At 44.2% G+C, this 22,061-nt stretch overlaps 2 protein-coding genes across 4 annotated transcripts in view; one reads left to right on the top strand and one right to left on the bottom strand.

The window, feature by feature from the left end:
• Positions 1-8,672, top strand: part of ROS1 (ROS proto-oncogene 1, receptor tyrosine kinase) — a 134,145-nt gene extending 125,473 nt beyond the window's left edge. The window contains exon 45 of the transcript XR_014311894.1: positions 8,608-8,672. The gene's annotated coding sequence lies outside the window, so the exon portion shown is untranslated. The remainder of the gene's footprint in view (positions 1-8,607) is intronic.
• Positions 8,673-14,670: 5,998 nt separating this feature from the next.
• On the bottom strand, positions 14,671-21,311 carry VGLL2 (vestigial like family member 2; the record flags this gene model as incomplete). Of its 3 annotated transcripts, none has more annotated exons than XM_082730013.1 (4): positions 21,162-21,311; positions 18,649-18,961; positions 16,052-16,579; positions 14,671-14,749 (listed from the first exon to the last, which is right to left on the bottom strand). In XM_082730013.1, the coding sequence occupies exons 1-4, from the start codon at positions 21,240-21,242 to the stop codon at positions 14,709-14,711; spliced, it is 963 nt and encodes a 320-aa protein (XP_082586139.1). In that variant the 5' UTR covers positions 21,243-21,311. The 3 variants fall into 3 exon arrangements, with proteins under 3 accessions (XP_082586139.1, XP_082586140.1, XP_082586138.1); XM_082730014.1 differs by lacking the exon at positions 14,671-14,749 and adding an exon at positions 14,852-14,895; XM_082730012.1 differs by lacking the exon at positions 14,671-14,749 and having other exon boundaries at positions 15,948-16,579.
• Positions 21,312-22,061: the final 750 nt, after the last annotated feature.

A 22,061-nucleotide genomic window follows, 5' to 3' on the forward strand; every position in this document is an offset into this window, starting at 1 on the left:
CAGGTTCTAGGTTCTAATTCATACCCCATCCACTTATATGGGGGAGTTTCCTGTAGTTTCTCCTCTGGGGTTTTAAACCCCCATTGAAATAGCATGTCTCTAAGATTTTGCACTACCTTTTGATGCTCCTTTTTGCTTAAATCTGATCCTATTAGTAAATCATCCATGTATTGGTATAATAATATCTCAGGATGTTGTTCTCTCCAGGGCAAGAGAATATCTCTGAGGGTACCTTGCTATATAGCAGGGCAGTGACTCCAGCCTTGTGGGAGACAGCACCATTGGAACCTTCTGGCTGGTCCTTGATTGTTCAAGGAAGGTAGGGTGAATGCCGTGTAAGGCCTAAAATCAGGATCCAATGGGATAGTAAAGTAGGCATCTGCTATATCTAAAACAGTTATATTTTTCTTTTTTGGCAACCCTGCAGGGAAGGGAATTCCCAATTGTATATCTTGTCCCTTTAAAGTCATCTTATTAAGCTCCCTGAAATCTATTAACAGTCTGTATTTTCCTGACTTCTTTTTTATGCAAAATATGGGTGTATTCCAAGGGTTATCCCATGCTGCTGCTTCTATTTTCCCTTCCTTTAATAACTTCTCTATGATTTCTGTAATTCCCTCTAACTTATCCTTGCTAAGGGGCCATTGCTTTATTTGGGGTCCCTTAGTAGGGTCTTTAAGTTGTACCTTGTAGGGCCTAATCTTATCTGATAGATTAGCACATATTAATTTTATCCCTAATTTCTTTAAAATATCTCTTCCTAAGAGATTCAGGGGGACTTCTCCTGCCAAGATTTTTGAAGAAATCCTTTTTTCTCCTACTTGAATATTTATGGGACCATATTTTTGAAATCTTTGGAGACCCCCTACTCCAACTATGTTGACCACCTCTAAGCATGGTCCTAGATCCAATTTTCTTGCTTCCTTGTTGCTGATAATTGATGTATTGGCCCCAGTGTCTATCAGCATATGAATCTCCTTTTCATTAACATACACTGGGGTCATAGGCCTACTACTTAGGCTAAGGACAGGGAGGGATATAGTTTGTTGGTACCCCCCTCCTGATGGGCAGATTCGCTGGCCTGCATTACTTTCCCAGGGGACATCCCCTGGGGGTGCTGCCCGTTTCCCTGTTTGCACTTCTTCTGCATGTGGCCTGGTTTTCCACATTGAAAGAAAGTCATTTTTTGTTGTTGCTTGGGCGCCCGACATTGCCTTGCTACGTGACCAGGTTTGCCACAATTAAAACATTTTTCTCCATTTCCCCTCCTTCCTTGTTGCAGCCCCGCCTGCAGGGCTTCAGCTAGGAGAGCCATTTTGTGTTTATTTGACCCAATCTCCCTACAGGCATACATTTTGTCCTCTAGAGGGTCTTCTGGTCTTAGATTTCTCATGGCTGCCTTGCAGTCCTCATTTGCATTATTGATACTTAGCTGCTGTTTTAGGTATGCCTTGATTTCCTGATCTGTTATTTCTTGATCTACTTGGCCGAGTAATCTATCTATGAAATCCGGATAAGGTTCTTTTGGGCCCTGTCTGATGGATGTGGCTGTAGGAGCCCCTTTATAGACTCTGATGGCATCCTGAAAGGCTTCAAGAACCATGTTTCTATATAGGTTTTTAGCCACATTCCATTCTGGTCTGCCAGCTTCTTCATTTGTCATGTTTAGACCTCTAATTTCTGCCACCGTCAGGTGGTGAGGTCCTGCTGCACCAGGGCCTGGTGGTGGATGCATCCTCTCATATTCTTTTAGCCTCTCATTCAGTTTGGTGAGCAAAAGTTCCTTTTGCCCCGAGGCCCCTGGGACTATGTCTAAGAGCCCATTCATCTCTGGTGAAGTACTACTTGCCATGGTGATCCCAAAATATTGGAGAGTTGCCTGAGCAAGAAGTCCTGACTCCTGTACCTTGCCTATCCAACTGCTATAGAATCTGGGATTAAATTGTTCATATTCTTGTTGGCCGTGCCTAAGACCTACTGGATATGCAGCCTGGACCTTTTGATCATCCTGCTTTGGGGGATTTTTGACATCCTCATCTCCAAAGCTTGGATGACAAACCTTGTATTGCACAAGTCCCTCTGACAACTCTCTTATCTTAAATTTGTTAAGAAGACACCAAATGCAACATAAAGTTTCCAAGCAGACCTTGTATAACCCGTCTGGTTTATTTCCTTTTGCTTCTACCCATCTTTGAATCAGGTCCTCTAATGATTCCTCTGTCACCTCCTTAACCGGCGTCCTGGTTGCCTCAATGGCTGTCTTCAAGGCCCAGACACAGTTACCCCTGGTAACTGTCTCTTTACTCCCCAAACATTTCCTTACTCTCAACATCGCCTTGAAGACCAGTTGCAACCGCTACTCATCACTCTTACTTAATCTAGTCCCCATGGCTGTTTTTTTTTTCTATCCCCTCTTGGGATAGTCTCAGATGTCTGTTTCAAGATCTCGGGGAGTACTCACCATTGAGGCTTTAGAGGCTGGAAGGATGGCTCACTCTACTTCGTCTGTGTTCTCCTGGCTGGCTCGCCTACTGGGAGCTCTCTGCCGCTCACAGAGCTAGTCCGATGGTGGAAGCAAACGGGTGACACACAATAACTGAAAGCGAAAGCTGTTTATTAGCACATACCACACAATAGCTAATACAAGACAGACAACTCTAGCCTCGTGGGCTAGGGAGAGGTCCCAGGGCACTCCCGCTCGATCCCCCTTCTCTGGAGCACACCGTTTGGGTGCATTGACGGAGAAGGTTACCGATCCCCTCCCTGGAGCACGCCTTTTGGGTGTATCAACAGGGAGGATGATCTGAGCGGGAGTGTCCCAAGAGCACACTCTGACAAGCAGAGGGCCAGTGCTGCTTATATGTCAGTTCAGTCACTATGCCAAAGGCGCTTGTGGTTAATCTGCGTTCTGCTGCAGATGCAATGCTAACACTGCCTGGTTGCTTGTAGCAAGTACAACACGTCCTGGTGGTCAATCTGTGGTCGGCTATAACATCCTACATAAGATCTCCTAGTTTCTAACAGTTGGAAGCCTTTTGTCTGCTGGGAAGTTCTGCAACAGTGGGGTTCATGCTCACAGGACTCCCTCTGTACCCCTGGGAGCTCCGTGAGTGGCAGAGAGCTCCCACAGATGGCCAAAAGGTACATGAATAGATGGAAAATCATTACTCATCAGGGTAATGAAACGCAAAACCACAATGAGAATTCACTTCACACCGGTTAGAATGGCCATTATCAAAAGACAAGAGCTAACAAGTGTTGGCAAAGATGTGGAGGAAAAAGAACACTTGTGCACTGTTAATAGGAATATGAATTATTACAATTCCTATGAAAAAAGGCATGAAGGTTCCACCAAAAATTAAAAATAGAACTACCATATGATCTAGCAATTTCTTTTGTGGGTATTTATCAAAAGAAAAAAATGTTTGAAAAGGTATATGCACCCCTTTGTTCAGTGGAGCCTTATTTACAATAGCGAAGATATAAAAAGGACCTGAATGTCCATCAATGGATCAATGGATAAAAAATTTGTAGTATGTATATCCAATGGGCTATTTATTCAGCCATAAAAAGAATGAAATTTTGCTATTTGTGACACCATGGATTGACTTCAAGGGCATTATGCTAAGTGAAATAAGTCAGACAGAAAAAGACAAATATTGTATGGCCTCTCTCATATGTGAACTCTTTAAAAAAAGAATAATAGATAGAGAAAAAGAGATTGAGAGAGAAAAATTCCAGACTTATAGATACGGAGAACAGATTGGTGTTTGCCCTTTGCAAGAGGTAGGGTTGGGGAAACAGGAGAGATAGTGAACTATTCTTTTTTATGGGAGAGGCTTAAAGAAATTGAATAATATTTTTAAACAAAAACATAATTTTTCAAAAGAAAAAAGGAAATGAGGAACAAAAGGAAGCAAGTTTAGCAGTAAGCATTTTTTTAAGGAAAAAAATTTTTTTAAGGAAAAGAAAAATCTAAGAGAAAAGAAAAAATCTAAGAGACGATAAAATGGGGAATAAGTTTGATTTGAACAGAGATCTTGTACCATATTGAGGAGGATCAAAATGCAAATTAAAAATATAACATTGCATTTCAAAAGAATATTTCCTTGCAGATATTGTAGCTGACTGTATAGTCTACTTTTCCCCTTTCTCTGAATGGCAAAGCAACAGAGAGGAATAGAATGAAGAAGCAGAAAATAACTGGGAGTGAAAAAAAGAGAAGTCACAGCAGGAAACCTACTCTCAGGGTCAATTATTATTATTCAATCAATTACTTGATTTACTTAAAAATACCCTTTAAAAACATCTTTTTCTGTATTCAGTATATTCTTTTTGGGGTTTCATATTTGTCAATATTCTGATGCAGAGAACAGATTCCACTCTAGACAATTTGAATAAAAGAATTTATTATAGTCTGTCAGATAGCTTTCCAGAATTACTGAGATAGCTGATTAGAAATCTGAGGGTGAAATTCCAGAATCTGTTTTCAAGTCTATACTGTAGAACCAGGCTGCCAAAGGAGCTGCTTCTCCTGCCATGATCTTGTCAAATCAGGAGACTTCCCTTGTTATGTATATAAATATAGGGCTGCCTCAGTCAGAGCTGGTAAATTAGCTATAGTTACTGGAACAGCACCACTGTGCTCCAATCAGAAACCTCATGTGCAAAATTAGGAAGCTTCAGGGTCCCACATGATGCCACCTTTTCTAGTAGATAGAAGCCATTTCTGCCAAATCAACAAGCCTCAGAGATAGAGTTTGGCTGCAGAACTATACCACCTTTGGTATAATACCTATTGATAAAATACATGCCCATCATCCCATTTATCTCAGTTCAAATTTCAAGTCTCATGTGTTTGTGTCTGATATAGAACCTGAGTCAAACTTGGATCACCAGCTGAACATGAATTGGGGAAATGTTTGTTTTAGCTTTCTGCTCTCCACAGGAAAGGGAAGTCTAGACAGAAGAAAATCAGAATAGATGTTCTTTTTTTTCTTTTTTTTTAAAGATTTTTTTTTTTTTTATTCATTTGTCAGAGAGAGAGAGAGCGCGAGAGCGAGCACAGGCAGACAGAGTGGAAGGCAGAGTCAGAGGGAGAAGCAGGCTCCCTGCAGAGCAAGGAGCCCGATGTGGGACTCGATTCCAGGACGCCGGGATCATGACCTGAGCCGAAGGCAGCTGCTTAACCAACTGAGCCACCCAGGCGTCCCCAGAATAGATGTTCTGAGCCAAACCTCCATAGCTGCAGTAGACCGCATTTTAACTTTTCCACATTTGTCTTTGAAAAGTTCATTTTTTTTGTCATTATGCAGAGAATTACATATTTGGTCCATCTTTGAGCATAGTCCCCAAATCTAGAACATTCCTCCTGTAAACAAGAACTTAAAAAATATCTAGTCAATATATCTAAGTGACAAACATATATATGATGTGTCAGAGGATGCTGAGTATTAATAGAAATAAGAATCAGGGGATGAGGTATAGCTAGAGACAGAGAGAGAGAGAGTGAGGACCGTTGTTATTTTATGTTCAATTGCCAGGGAAGGTCAGACCAATAAAGAGATATTTAGTGAAGACCTGAAATGAATTTTAAAAAGTAGTCATATGAATTTGTGGTAGAAGGAAAAGAAAGTTCAAAAGCCCTCTCTGAGATGGAAGTATACCTAGTCTGTGAAAGGAAGAGCACACGGTCAGGAGAAAATTGAAAGAGGGGAGAGTGGTAGTGGCAGTTACATCATATGGGCCATTGTAGGCTCTTAGGAGGATGATGGGAAAACACCAGAGTTTTGAACAAACAAGAGATATGATGTGACTTGGGTTTTGAAAGGATCATTCCAGCTTTGTGGAGAGGAGCCTGAGAGTAGAGTGGGCCTAAGGGAGAAGCAAGAACATCAACTAGATGTTATTACAATCAACCAGACAAGAGATGATGGTGGGTTGGCAGTGAAAGTGGTGAAACAGTGGTGGAAGTGATAAAAGTGGTTGATTCTGAGGTTTTTTGGGAGATTTTGCTGACAAATTAAGTATGGGGTGTGAGAGAAGAAAGATTAAGATTTTAACCTGAGCAGTGGGAAGAATGGAAGTTATCACTTACTCAGATGCCGAAGACAGGACAGATGATTCATGCTGAGAGGCAGGGTGGCAATGAAAGTTTCAGTTTGGGATATTAGGGTTTTTTTTAAAAGATTTTATTTATTTATTTGAGAGAGATGTAAAGGAAGCACAAGCAGGAGGAAGAGCAGAGGGAGAAGCTGACTCCCCAGGGAGCAAGGAGCCTGATGTGAGACTTGATCCCAGGACCCTGGGATCATGACCTGAGCCAAAGGCAGACACTTAACTGGCTGAGCCACCCAGGCATCCTTAGGATATTAGTTTTCGGATGGTTGTTAGATATCTTTGGGGAGACGCTAAGTGTGCATTTGGAGAGGGAGGAAGGACCAGTCTTCAGGCTGAAGGGTTTTCCATATGGATAGAAGGCTGAGACTACCCATGAGATGGGCTCAGCTCAACCAGGTCTGCCTATAAATAACAGAGAACATCTAAGCAGAGTCACTCCGTGTTTAGATATTAGGGAGCTAAGGAAACACTAGCAAAGACTGAGAAGGAGGGCTCAGAAAAGCAGTATGAAGACCAAGAGAGTAGAAACCTGGAAACCACGTGAACAAGATGTTTGAAGAAGGATGGAATTATGAACTGTGTCAAATATGATTGACAGGCAAGGTAGCCATATACACCACTTTGCCTAGGATTGTCCCAGTTTATGCCTTTGTCCTGGATTACTACCAGTGCCCCTTTCACACTTAAAACTGATCTTGTTCAGACTATAAATTATATGGTCCCCTGTGGTGGACACAGAGGTGTGCTGTTCAGATCATCTTTCTAGAGCACCTGCTGTGGGGAGCATGGCTAATTGACATCTCCAGCTGCTGTATTTTCAGATCTACTATGACATTTATGCCAGGTTATGCTTCCCTTGGGCCATTTCCTTCCAATGACTGAATGCAAAGAGGTACTAGAAATGGGCCATACCTACCCGAGTGGATATTATTGGCTGCTAACAGGCCATTTTGACTTGGAGGCTCCCTTTTGGTCTAGCTGAGACTTTCCCAGAATTGCACTGTAATCTGAGGCTCTTCCCCCTCAATCGTCCCTTCTCTCCCTAACAGGTGTCAGGCCAAGTGTAAACATCTGAAATTGCTGCCCTCCTCCTTCCCCTCCCCTAACCATTTCAAAACAAAGTCAACCATAACATTAAAACCCAGGGGTTTTATAACAATGGTTAGTGCCATCATTAAAGAGCTAAACATTGTAGGGTTCATGACTTCAATCATATCTCCATTTAATTCACCAGAACTCCTTTAGAAACTGCATGGATCCCAGAGAATGACTTGCATACCATGAGTTAAACCGAATAGAACTGTAATTCAGTTGCTCTGCCAGATGTAGTATCTTTACTAGAACATATTGGTAAGGCTGCCAGTACACAGTATGTGTCTTGGCATCTGCTTATCAGAGGATCTTAATGGAGGTATCCCCCAACTGATGAGACAGATACAAGGAATACTGAGAACTGATCCTTGGGCTTAGACATACAGAGATAACCAATGGCCGTGACAAGTGTGTGTGTAGTGGAAGCTAAATTAGGGAGGATAAAAGGAAAATGGATACATAAATGGAGAGAGCAAGAAGATGACTCCTGTAATGCATTTTGTCATTTAAAAGAAACAGAAGCAACTGGAAGGAGAGAGGTCAAGAGAGTTTGTTTTTGTTTTTTGTTTTTAAAGGCAGGAATATTGCAGGCTGTTTTATATTAGTGGGAATGACCCAGCAGAGTGGGCAAACTGATGATGCAGGAAGAGAGGCCAATTGTTGAAGTGATGTCTTGAGCACAAGGAGTGGGATACAAGTGCAGAAAAATGATATTTGACACTCACTGCCTCCCACTAAAAGTGGAGAACCCCTCCCCACTCCTTTTAATAAGACAATTTACCAAAGCATGCTTCCAGAGAGTTTTTCTTTTAACTTTTAACCCAAACCTCAGCTCAACTTATATTTTTAAATTGGTTTGCACATAATAAAATATAAAACACTAATGCAGTATTTTATCTGTGTTTTTCACAATAATTGGTGAAAAACCTCCTCAATGTATTTGGTATCCAGTTAAAGGGCTAAAGAATATTATATATCAGTGGTGAATGAGGCTTAGCTAGAGTTAGATTTTTTTTTTAATTATTCAGTCTTATTTATAATAACACCATTCCCTGGACATCAAATAAACAGACATCTCAAACACCAATGCTAGATGAAGGTATCAGTATTATCAAGTTTTTATTATTATTATTATTATTATTAACTACATAGTTTGGAACGGTTAAGTATAAAATTGTGACTAATTTTCCTTCTCACCATTTCCAATGAATACACCTTCATTGCGGTTTTCCCTCAGGATATAAATCTGACATTTCCTGAGACTCTTTTTTTACTCTTTTAAAAAAGTGCAAGCAAAAAAAAAAAATATTTTTAGGAATCTTTGAATAAGAACGAGTATCATAAGCTATATTCCCTGTGTTTCTTACCAAAAGTCTGTTAATGTCTTTCTATCAGTTTCTGCGTATGGAAGAGAAATTGTCGGAAGTAAAAACAGGATTTCACACTTCACCAAGCAAGGTGGGATAACACTAATAATACAGAACTTTTCAGCAGTGCCTCCAAAGATATCAGAAACTTCCATTAAAAAAGCAGGTACAATATTAAAAAATGTCATATGATACTAGATGAAAAAGTATCCGTTATTTTCTGGGATGCATTACATATTGGGTAAAATGTGGCAGATGAAGAAAAAGAAATAAGATTGTACCTAGTGAAAATAAACAGCAACAACAACAAAATATGTATTTTTGTTTTCCATCTCATTTCTTGATAGTGCTGTTATTGGCACAGGGCCAGTTATAGAGTTGCCAAAAATAAGGGCAAGCCTGTAGCAGTGAGAATTAGCCAGAAAAGAAACGAACTTATGACATCCCCATCAAATAGAATCGTTGTTTTGAGCCATTGTGTGTGTAGAATTTTAAGATACGTGATTTGCTTCTCCTGAGTGAGAACTATTTTTATTCGAAGTATGCTAAAGAAATTTCCAAATTATGAGAGTATTTTACTAGTTGTAAATACAAATGAGACCAAAGCATAAATGTTGGGTAAAAATTTCTGCCTAGTAACTTGGTCATCAGAGTCATGCAAATATTGATTAAGAATCAAAATATTTTAACTCTTTAGTTTTGTTCCCCAAAAGTTGGGTTTACCTTTAACTGAAATTTTCTAGCATGTATTAATTACATAATGCATGTGTAATAATTACAGTGTTGATAGGAAATGGAACAGAAAAGGATAGTTTGAACAAAGCCACGTCAGCCATTTGACACAGTGGAAGATAAGTAGAATCAGAGTCCTAGGAGTTTAGAAGAACAAAACAAAGGAATAAGAAATATGCTGCTGTTGCTTTTCTAGGGGGAAATAAATGAATTCCAGTAAGGCAGTGGGAATTTGGACATCTTGTCTTTGTTCTAAAGGAGATTGGTACCGTAAGAGTACGTCAAAAAACTCAGAGAGATAATATAACTTGAGGTAGACATGACAGTATTGAGGAGACTTTTGGTTTTTTCTCTCATTGAGTTAAACTTGTTTTTTTAAAGTGAAAATTTCCAAATAAAGGGTAACGTTTTACCAAAGCAATAATTATTCTAGTAAATTCGATATATTTATTTCTGTAAACAGAATGTTTCTCAAAAACAGTAATTCTTTAGTAAAAATATTCTGCTCTTTCCCCTCAAAGAGAATCCGTCTCTCTTCTTAAAGTGAGCTTGGGTTAGCAGAACCGCCTCTGGCGACTCTGCCAGAGTCCATGCTGCCTGAACTCCATGTTTCTGCTGGAGTACAGGTCAAGGCTGCAAACAACTGGGAGCTGTTCCTGAAGGCTGCTTTGCCTTTTTAGGGTAAGAGGGTCTCTCTGTGTTTAGGATAACATGATTGACAGCTCCACTCCAGCTCCAATTAGCACCCTATAATTTATTAGCTTCTGCTTTCAGATTATGCGTTAACTTCACAAATATTTCAACCACGGAACCAGCAGCTATCAAGTGTCTCTTTCCTGATCCAGCCCTCTGGGGCTGGAGTGAAATACAAGGAAAGAGCGGTACAGTTGGTCTGTCAAGTGAGAATAATCATTTGTGTCTGTGCCTGTCTGGGGGTACCATGTCTCTGATTTCCCTTTAGGCTTGCATCAAAGATAGAGATAGAGAGAGGGAGAGAAAGAGATCTATAGATGGATTCTATTGTGAGGTACCATATTTATATTATTAGAGTTTCATTTATTCATGAAAGATGAGGGAAAGCTGGTGTTGAGAAATGTGAAATTTATGTTTGCTTAACCCCATTGCTTGTGTAAATGTCAAAACTTCAGTTATGTACATGCAGCAAATCTAATAATGATACTGTCTTCAGGACATTTATTCCTTCACTCCAAATTTTAGGGTTATGTAATAGATAATGAATAATAATAAATCCTAAAAACCTTGCCAGGAATGTGGACTATATGGAATGTGGACTTTAATAAGTATGATCAAAATGTAAATTATTTGCAAGCATCTTGTCAACAGAATGTTAAGAAAATTTTATAAAGGAATCCTATTTTTTTGGTTTCATTTAATTTTAAAGTCTTTTCAGATATCTTTCAATTTTCTTTTCATGCTTTGACATTGTAGGAATTACATTGAAAATGCAACTTATAGACATAACATTTATATGAAAAGCAGTTTGTCTAAGTCTTTTTTTAAAATCTCCTCCAACCCCAAAGTGATTAGTCCCTTAGTATTAAAAAAAAAAAATCCTATTTATTTTGATAAAAAGGGTATGGGTGACTCCACCTAAACCTAGGTTTTATGATTCTGAGCAAATTGGAGGTTAAAATGATCTTAAGAGTTGTTTCCTCTGATAAAAAGGGCACAGAAGGAGCAGTACTTACACAGAAAGAGTGGCAAGAGAAGCTTCCCTTCGGGGGATCCAACTCCTAACCTTTACCACCTCTGCCTTCCTTCCCATCCAGGCTCAAATCAATCTTAAATCATTACTAGAATTTGCCACACATTGAAATAGAACTTCAAAGGGGAAATGAGACAGGATGGCAAGTCCTTTTAAACTAAAGGAGTAGAACAGATAGAGTTCCCTGAAGTTGGGTGACTGAGTTCTCAGCCAGAAGGCAATCGGCAGAAGGATTACTTGGTGGCGGAGAGCTGTCTCTCCCCTTTTCATCACCTCTCCCTCAGCTGAGGCCAAGCACACAGGGAACACTACATGAGGAGGCCACCAGTGCCAGTGGGGATGAGTAGAGGAGAAGCTTATCTTTCTCTCAGGCCCACCAAACAGATAGAACACATGTGAAAACGTCATGTTGGTCTTTCCTTGTGTCATCTTTCATTCTTTTGAACGTCCTTTTATCAACGACCAGGGCCTTCTTTAATCTGCACCATTTCATGCGTATTACAAGATGGACATAGGAATTTGTATTTTGCATGAATTTGGGGGGGGGTGCTAAAGCATGTCTGTTAGGATTTTTAATTCACCCAAGTTCTCTCCAATGCTTTTATGACACAGACAGAATCATTACACCTTGGACATCAAGGACATCTGGCGTTTCTACTCAGGGAATGTCTAACATGGAGAGAAATGCTGTCATCCGAGTGTCCCGTGTGCCAGGCCGCTGAATCTCGGCTCAGCAGTCTGGATGGTCTGGTTAGGACTGCCCCAAAGGCCAGTTCCAGTGAATGAGTCTCCTCACCTGCAACCTGATATTCAGGTCAGATGCAGCTCAGGGGAGAGGCTTCGGGAGTCAGGATCTTGTGGCTGGGCAAATGCTCCCTGTGCGTTCTGAGCAGAGATCCTGAGAGTGCTAACACTGTGGAGCACGGGCACAGTGTCTCCCAGTGGGGACTGTCTGGAGACATTGTCCTGCAAATAACACATCACGTGCTTTCTTCTTCAATGGCATACTCAGCGTCAAATTCTCCAAAGCAAGCTGGGACTTAATGCATTTTATTTATGCTTGTATATACTGGTGATCTGTGCCAATGGAACATGGATTAAAAAAATCCACTGAGAAGTCCAGAGTTAATTTTAGTTATTGCTTCAGTGTCCAAACCTCAGGCTAACTCTTACACCACTCGGTCGGTTGGGTGTGAAGAGCTTCAGGGCAGTGAAGTCTGCTAAATACTGAAATGAATTAATAAGAGAAGCAGTAATAATTCCCTCCTGGAGAAGAATGGAAATGTGCATCTGACTAAATGGTCTATAGATAGTATCATTTGATGAAGAGGTGTGAAAATGTCCTATGATAGTTCCTTGGAGACCGGGGATTCCGTAAGGTCTATGGTATGTCAGCCTTTGCTGCCCTGCCTCTTTCCCGGTCCTTGGTCCTTCTTCATCTACTGTGGAGGAGAAAGTAAACCCGAAATTGAGCCTCCCAAGATGAATCAGAAGAGGTCAAGTAGCCTGTATGGTGGGTAACAGCGCAGTCTCTGCACGAGGGTGGCCTGGGTTGGCGTTCTGGCTCTGCCACTCAGTGGCTGTGGACTAGGCAAATTATTTCTCCCCTGAGAGCCTCGGTTATCTCATGGGTAAGAAGGGGATTGTTATAGTAAATACACATGGAATTGCTGTGAGACTTAAGTGAGTTAACCTGCATACGAAGCCCTCAGACCAGTCCCCGAGAAACAATTAACATCAGTTATTACGAGTGCTGTCACATCTGATGCAGCAAAATCATCGGGTATCTTCAATAGAAGCAAGACCAGAAACAGGTTCTCATAATAGTCATAATCTACTACACACCTCCCTAGATGATAGAACGAGGGGATGGCGACCTCCACTGAGCCATGCTCCAAGTAAGGTCTCTTACCGTCTCTGACTCTTAAGACTATTATCCAAGAAAAACTGTATTTGTTTCTCATGTTATAATGAAGGTCAAGATTTGAACTAATATTTTTATGCTTTAACAGTCTAGAAGGGCAATTTGAACATGACACAAAATATTTCTTTCAGGCATTTCAATGAATGAATACAATTTTGGCATCAAGAGAAAATTAAGAGAGCAGACCCCTAATTTCCTAAATCTCAATCTCTCTCTCTCTCCTCTTTCTTTTTTCTTGCCTCATAGTAAGTTCGTTTTCTTAGCCTACCATGTTAAACTGTAATATAACGAATACTTCAAAAATGCTTTTTAACTGACTTCTGTCTTAAGAGTCTAGAATGGAAGAAGCAACAGTAATTCTCTTCCGGAGAAAAATAAATGTGACAGGTAAGCTCGGGACTTCTGTGGGCCACAATTTTCTCATTTGTGAAACAGAGATGGGATACCTAACTTCTCATTCCCAGGGTTGATGTCAAGTGGAAAAGGGTTAATGGCTTTCACAGAATAGCAAACACTTTGGAAAAACAAGAAGCAGTATATACATAAAGTAGTATTAGTTACTGACATCAGATTGTACTACTATAAATTATTTTATTCTACTCAAGAAAGACTAAGACATTTATTTTCTTTTCATGAAATAACGACAGCGACCCTGTAGTAAAGAGACATCTTTACTGTTCATTTCTTCTTCCTCATCACCTTCAGCTTTGCCCACGCACAGACGCCTTCCCCTGTGCCAAAACAAAAGTGACCAAATGGTAACCACAGAGACTGAGAGGAATATATGAGGTATTAGAGACTCTGTGGACATTTCTTTCCCTTATGTTGATTTTTGGTTCTTCTTCATGGAGACAGTTTGGGTTTCTTGCTGCTTCTCTGGCTCCCACCCACCCCCATCCAGAGGAGGATGAAAGGAGAGATGGAATTTGTAGGAGAGAAGGCAGAGAAAGGTTTCTTCTTTCATCGTAAAATGTTCCCCATAAAAAATATGATACACACACACACACACACAAAATAGATCCAGTGCAATTGCAATTGTTGTGCCAAACACTGGGAAGTGCCACCTTGGTCTATGTATTTCTGGAGTTTTCAACAGTTGTCCTACAACAGCTGCATTTCAGTAAGACTTGGGCAGATGGCTCCAGATAAGCCACTTGCCACTCACATTTAGGCTGAGGCTTCCATGTTCACAGTCCAAAGGAAAAGAGTGTGTCTTTTTGTGTCTGGAGTGGGTGTTGCAGAGAGAGAGTGGGCACAAAGGGAGCTGGAGGCCTTGAGGTGAGGAAGAAGGGATTGGCCTCTTTTACTTCTCTACCACAGTCTTCAATGCAAATACAAATACATTTTAAATGTGAGGATACAGACATCAGGAGAGTGATGGTCACACTACTTAATGACATAATTCACATCAGCATAGAAAATATTCACACCAGAGAGTCTCTTTTTTTCTCCTCTTTCCAAGAAAACTTAAGACAACATATCACCTAAGTGAGTTCACCACAGGTATTTCCAGTGATTTGCCCCAAAGTCATTAAATATGAGTCAGAGTCTTTGGATCTGCTCTTTCCGCAGAAGGAATCGAGTTAGACAAAGTTTCTGAAGATGCATGTTTTGGTTGTCCCAACACGTGGAGTGTCTGAAGTCTCTGCCTTCCCCCACATCCTCATCCATGAAGTAAGAGGCCCAGATGCTGAACCTCCGTGGCTGGTCAGAAGGGAAAGGGAAGGGGAAACCCGGGGCCATCAGATCAGCTCAGGAGGGATGTGCCACAGAGGGAATAACGACGAGCTGCAAACCAAGATCAGAAGCCATTACAAACCCGCTCGATTTCAGCTCTGAGCATCAGCAATTGGCACTAGGCAGAGACCTACAGGGAACAAGGTGGGCAGTCTAAAACCAGTGCAGATCCTTGCTTTTGTCCTGACGCTGGAAACCTGAAAATAGAGAGAAAACAAAAGAAAGAGAGAGAAAGAGGGAGAGGAGAAATAGAGAGGGACGGAGAAGGGGTTGGGGGCAGGAAGGCACAGGTATTTAAGGAAAGAGAAAGACAAACACCACTGTTTTATTGTGAATGTCACAGAATTCACTTAAAGGGCATGAATGAAAGTAAAAGCCAAGCCAACAGAAATGTCAAATCTTCACCTGAAGAAAGGGCGCATGGGCAAGACTACAAGCTAATGATTATGTTTATAGTATAAACCATTTTTTGGTTATGCCCTAAAAATAAAGGAAGCAGAAGAATGTACTTTTCAATTTCAACTCGTTAAGCCAGAAACTCAATATAGTCACTGAAACCATGTTCTCTTTAATTTTTACATTTTAAGAGACCTATTTAACTTGGTAATTAGTTTGATATCAGAAGCACATTTTTCTTTCCTTAAAATTGTCACTAGGACACAATGCCTTTCCACCCCCCAAGCTGGAAAAGATTTTGAACTACACTTCTAGCTCTAGGTACTCTAGATCAGCGCTGTCCAATAAAACCACAATGGGAGCCGCAGGCATAATTCTAAAATTTCTAGCAGCCACATTGGAGAAAAAGTAAAAAGAACCAGGTGAGAATTCATCTTAGTAATATATTTTATTTAACCCAATATGTTAATATGCAATGTGTCGAAAGTATTCCAACATGCAGTCAACATAAATATTAGTGAGATGAATTGTACATTTTTTCCTTGTACAGTTTTGAAATTCAGTGTGTATTATGCGTGTACAGCACATCCCAATTCTTCCTAGCCGCATTTGAAGTGCTCAGCAGGTTCGTGTGGCTAGCGCTTACAGAATTGAACAGCGCAGAGCTAGAACCGTTTTAACTGCTTGTTTGTTTGCTTGCTTGCTTATTTAAATTTGTGGGAAAAAATCATCTATTGTATCTACTAGCCAGGTTAGGGCAGTGTCTTTCTTTCTCTTTCTGCCCACACCGACGACAGTGGGTCATCTGCCTGCCGAAGCGCAACCCTGACATGCAGACCTTTGGGCCCAAATGTCACTGGGGTCTCCAAGGAGAACTAAGGGGGATCCGGGGCTCAGCCCAGGGTCGGACACAGGGCAGGAGGGGTCCGGGGAGACCAAGCTCCCTTTCCCGCTTACCTGAGTCCACGCTGAGTCCCAGACCCTGGGCCACGTCCCCCGCGGGGCTGGCGAAAGGTCCTCCGGGCGCGGCCCACGCGGCGCCGGTCGGCTCGCCCTTGGCGGAGAGCTCGCAGGGCGGGCTGCCGGGCGCCGGCGCCGGGGCGGGCGCGAGGCGGGCCGGGCGCCCTGAGGCTGCGGGCATCAGCAGCGGCCCGTAGCGCGGGTCGAAGTGAGGTGCGTAGACCTCGTGCACCGCGGCGGGCCGCGGGTAGGCGGCAGCCTGGGCGCCGAGAGCGCTGCCCAGCGCGTACGGGTGGTGCGGGTGCGGGTGCGCGTGGTGTGGATGCGCGTGGTGCCAGGGCTCGGCCGCACCCTGGTGCAGATGACTGTGCAGCGCGGCCGGTGAGTAGGGGTCTGCGGCGGCGAACGGCAGCTCCGAGTGCGCGGCGGCCAGCGGGTTGCCCAGCGGCGCGGGCACCGGTGCCTGATACGCGCTGTTCCAGAAGGAGGCGGGGAAGCTGCGCTGGCTCATCGGGAAGGAGCCGTCTGCAGGCCGGCGAGGCGGAGGGGAGGAAAGGAAGAGAGGAGCGCGTCACCGCGGAGGAGATGGAAACGCCAACCCCGCACCGCGGGAAAGCTGAACGCTCCGGGCCGGCGACCGGCGGGAAAGCCGCGGCGGGGAGAGGACCTGTAGCCCGGCCTCGGGGGCGGCGCCTTTCTGGGGGTGCCGCAGCCTGCGAATACGAGGTTGAGGCACCGCAAAATAGGGGAAACCCTTTGGGAAGGAGGACCGCTTCCTCGGAGTTTGCAGACGCGTCTCCAGTGCGGAAACCCCAGGACAGATTGGGAGAGGAAGAAAGGAGAGACACTCCTTCCAGTTCCAGTTTTGGGGCGCAGGGAGCTTCCTCCGACTCCAGGTTGTTCGGCCCGGCGGCCTCGGAGTAGACGCGGCCTCCCTGTCCCAGCCCGCATCCTCTTCCCAAGCTAAAGATACCTCTTCCCACTCTTGGTCAGCCGCCTAGCGATTTCACTGCCTGCTCTCGCGTTTCAGCCTCCCCTGCTCCAGAAAATGTGCCCCTCCAAGGCCTCTGATAGACTGGAAGTCCATCGACATATTTCAAAGTCTTGCTATTATTAGCCTCCTTTCTAGAAACCTTTCAAATATTTTTTTCCAAGAACTCAAGCGAAAGAATAAACTGGACATATTAAAGGAGCAGTTGTATTATTTGCAGAGGGACACAAAGGGAAGATCTTTAAAGTTTTAATTAGTAATATTTGTGTGGAAGCCAGGAATAATAATAATAATATAATAATAACAATTCTTATGGCCAGTTATCACTGCTGACCCCTAGCCCTGGGAAGCATTTTAAAAGAACAACAGCATTTAGATCAAATTTATTGTGTTTAGTGGAAAGGGAGGGAAAGAAAGATATATAATGCCTGGGGTCTTGATCCAGGACCTCCTATAGGGAAGGCATCTGTCCCGCATACTAGAGAATTAAAAATGTGTTGAAAATGCATTCTAAGTAGCAAACAGTCTTCCTGTTAAAAATATTTGGGCAACTGGAGAATAAAAAGAATGTTCTGTATTCCAAACTAATGATCTGGGATCTTGTTTAGGCACAAACTGTCAGACACTCTTAAGAGAAAAAGGGAGGGTGAGGGTTGTCATCCCCCCCCCACCCGCCCCAATGTAATATTTGTTTTCTTTTTACAAAATCCTCATTTCTCATCTTAGTACAACACATCAAAAATTAAGTTTAGTGAGAAAGCTTACCCCAAAATAGTTACCCCCACCCTTGCCCTGGGACTAAAAGGAGATTGAGATTTCAGAATAGAAGGGAGATTTAGTTGACTTGACCAATAAATCATTGTCCCGGGCTAGATAAAGCAGTGCTTTGAGAGAAGGGTAGAACAATAAAGAGGGGGTGTGTTTGGGGAAAACCCTTAGAGATGTTTTGGCTGTACCTAAATTTTTATTTCTTTGGTACTTTACTTGCTTACTGAAAGACATTTTCTGCATCAAGTTTTGCTAAGCAGCTGAAGCCTGGCAAAAAGCATACATACATACATTTTAAGAGACATTCATCAGCAGGTTTTGCTTCCAGTGGAATCTAGGACTTTTTCCTCTAGGCAAATTTTCAGGAACTGCTAAGCACCCTGGAGGTTGTTGTAGGTGAAGACCTTCCTTGTGGCTTGGGACAATGCTGGAAGCTTCACATTCCCACAGCACTTTTACATACATTTTTCTATTTGCCAGACAGCCATCTCCAGGTACAGTTAAGAGGGTGATATTATTCTAATTTTGAAGACCGGTAAATAGAGTGACCTCAAAAGGGTTAAAAGACTTGCCCAAGGTCATATTGCTAGGATATGCAGGGCCCGGGAAAACGCAGGTCTCTCAGTTCCAAGGCTAGTGGTTTTTGTAGGTCACTGCTCTGCTCTGCCTCTTCAAAGGAGAGATTTTTCCCCTCTTCCTTCCTTTTACCTACCCTCTCCACAAGCCCTGTCCTCACCTCCTCTCTGACACCTAGTATTCTTTTGGCTGCCATTCCTAGGTGGGCCCAGGCCTAGAGGGCTCTGTATCTGCCCTTAGAAGTGGGCCTTTCACTCACCCCGCCAGGGCCCGGAGCTCCTGGGTGCTTTGCTGCTTGTACAGCTCGGGGAATAGCTGCTAGGCTGGCTCAGGGCCCTACTGAAGTGCTCGTCCACCACAGAGCTGATGTCCCCCTGGAAATAGGTGAAGAGGACGCAGCGGGAGTTGATGTACTCGGCCTCAGGTGGGCGCTCTTTCTCTGGGCTGCCTTCTTCCTCTTTGATACTGGCTGGAGTTTGGCTGGAAAAGGAGGAGCTGCCACTGCCCGTGCTGTTGCTGGGGCTGGCGGTGCACTCTTGGGCTTCCTGCATTTTGGAGTAATAGGCTAGTTTCTGCTCCAAGAGAGAAAGAACAGAGAGGTCAATTTCAAAAGAGATGGCAAATTGGGTTCCCTCTTCACTCCCTCAGATCCCTAAGGTATCCAGGGGGAAAACTGGCATCCAGGCTCTAAGCCCTGTGCTCCTTGAGCGGCCAACTGCCCTTCTTGGTGTCTCCATCTCCCCAGACTTGCAGCCAGGCCACAGGGAAAGCTCTCTGAAGATGTTAGGGGGAAAGTTCCAGAAGATGCCAGGATAGGAGCAGAGTTTAACCACAGAGCCAGGCTTGGGGCAGATATATTTTTAAAATCAGGCTCCAGGGATAAAGGGCACCCAAGTCCAGTTAGGGCCTGACTGTCCCCTGCCTAAGATTCCAGGGCAGATGCACACGATGCAGGATTTAAGCATTGTCCTGAGAGAGCACGAAAATGCCAAAATCCACTCCATTGCAGACAGAAATGTTAAGGAAGAACTGCTACAGAGGTCAGAGATAGTTCCATTTAGGAAAGAATCTAGTGGGGTAAAAATGTGGCGTAACATTCTGATATGGATCATGTGAATAAACGCAAGCTGATATTTCTCTGGTCGCCCATAAACTGTCCACTTAAAAGTCTATCTCAGTTTTTAAAGAACTCTTCTTTTGAATAAGAAGAAAACCAGAGGACTATGAGCATTTCGACCCTCACCATCTCTAGGCACATTGAGGAAATAACAAGGAACGAAGAAGATCTTGGCTGTAAGGATTGGTAAATTGTGGACGTCTTGTAGTAATTTTAAAAACCAAATGTAGCTGCTGAAATATTTTCTTAGAAATGAGCAATAGACTGAATGCCGGGTTAAGACATTTATGCGGGCAGAGGTGGTCTTGAAGCAGGCTGATCACACAAAAATGAGCAGAGAACTGAATGGCATAGGTTGGGTTGGTCCAGGGTCGGGGAGGAGAAAGGACCAAACAGAAAACCAACCCATCTCTCCTCCTTGCAATAGTGCCAGCCTGGGAAGGAGCCATCTCAGACGCTGAAATCAAAAGACTGGAGTTACTTAGTGGTAAGTATCGCCACTTCACCACATTCCCCGCTTGGCTTATAATGAGGGACTCTGTTGATTCCCTAAATTAACATCGTGAGACTAAACAAAGTCCTAGATGAAAAGTTTAAAGGGGGCAGGGGCGTAAAAAGAAAAGGCAAAAAGCAAAATCTACACGTGCCATCATTAATGCATCAGGAAGTTTTCGAATGGACATTCTGAATTCGCAGTCAAATTTGGCAAAAACTTGGACGGGTCGGGGGAGGGTGGGATGTATTTCAGTCTCTCTTGAACAGGAGGAGTCCAGGCCCTCACTTTGGAACCTGCTTCCGACTCCTAAATCTCCCTGGGTGTGTGATCTTATTCTCTTATTGGACTACGGTCTTCCGTTTCGACAATATCGGCTGAGACGCAGAAAGAAAAACGGATCTACCAGATTCAGCCCGGAGAAGAGAGGAATTGAAATAATCGAAACTTCAAGAGTTTGTTGAGACGGGGTAAGGGGTCTTCTTGGTGGACGACAGGAGAGCCTGATGCAGCCACGCAGGCTCTAGAAAGGCGAAATACTATCTCCGACGCTCGCACCCGCCAGGTCAATTGCACCCCAATAGTAGTCCCCAGAACTTTGCAGATCAAAGATTATAAAACCCACGCTTTCACGCAGTTCTCTTTGTAACGAATTCTCTGTTTCCGGAATTAATTGGCCTGATCTTTTGAGAACTGAAACGGAAAAATGTTACTCCTTAGATAAACTTGCAGGGGTGAGAACGCAGGCCTTTGTACTTTAGACAGAAAGACAGAGACCGGCCTTTGCTTTTGTTCTCGTCACTCTCACCTTTGAGACCAAAGTTTGGTTTTCCCTGCGCGAGCTTTGCTCTCATCTCCCCTCGCGCGCACCGAAGAATCTGTGGAGTTCGACAGATCGCTCGCGCGATCCTCGTGTGATCGTTCCCCGGAAGCACCGGGCACGCATTAGCAGGGTTTAGCTGCTTTCCCGAGAGAGCAAGTGGACAAGCTCAACCTATCGCGTGGCAGCGCCGGCGATCCCCGCATCCCCGGGGTTCCCGCCGCTAGTAGGACGCCCCGGACCAGTGCGGAGGTGCCCTGGACCCCGGGGTGCAGGCGGTGCTCCAGGAAGCAGGGGCGCACCATCCGTCTCCAAGGTCCCGGCCCCGGGAGAGACACTTACCTGGTGGTAGGGGGTGTAGGCGGCTGCAAAGTAAGGCTGGGGAGGACCGTAGACTTGGTACATAACATCCAGACAGCTCATGGCTCCCCGCTGCGAAGACGGGTAAGTGTTTTTTCATCAACTCTGGGTCGGTGGAGCGCAGTGATGCTGCATGGGCGGCGCTTGGACCCGAGCTCCCGAGTCATCGGCGGCGGAGCGGTGGCCAGCGCGCTCAGCGGCTCGGGATCCCACTCGCAGGCTCCCCTCCCACCCCGGCAATTTCAACCCAGACCGCGCTCCGGGATGGAAGCGCCCGGGCTCCCGCTAGTGGGCATTTAAACCCCACGCTGGACTGGCGTGCTGACGCCACTCCGGGCCGCAGAGGGGGCGGGGACCGGGGGGCCAATGGGGAGCCAGGGACTGGGCCGGAGGGGCTACCGACGTGTTTCCCCCGGCTGCCCCACTGCGAGCTGGTAGCCAAGCGTGCGGTGAACTGCTCAACTCAGAGCCTGAGCCCTGAGGCTTCGCACCAAGAGAAGCAGGCTTCCCAGGCTAAAGCTGGACAGGGAAGCAAACCAACAGAGACAGAAAAGGCAGAGAGGGAGGGAAGAGTGCAGGAGGGGGGAAAGTGGGGGTTCTCGCACTTGGGGAGAGAAAGAAGTTTGATGCGTGGTGGCAAAGGTCTCGTGGGAGAGCCCCGGCCTCAGACTGGAGGGTTGAGAGTGTGTGAGTCCGGGAGTGGCCAGGTGGGGCAGATTATCTGCTCTCGGCTTCTAGTGAGGGCCGGGAGGAACGCCGCGCTCCCCAGGAATCCCCTAGGTTATCCGTGTCACCTCAGTCAGGAAGTCGAGGGAGTCGGGAGACTCCGGCGGGGCGCGTAGGAGCTTCCTCTGCGGGGAAATGGCAAAGGCTGAAGCCGGT

The sequence above is a fragment of the Mustela nivalis genome (assembly GCF_964662115.1).
Source record: "Mustela nivalis genome assembly, chromosome: 5".
Taxonomy (NCBI): domain Eukaryota; kingdom Metazoa; phylum Chordata; class Mammalia; order Carnivora; family Mustelidae; genus Mustela; species Mustela nivalis.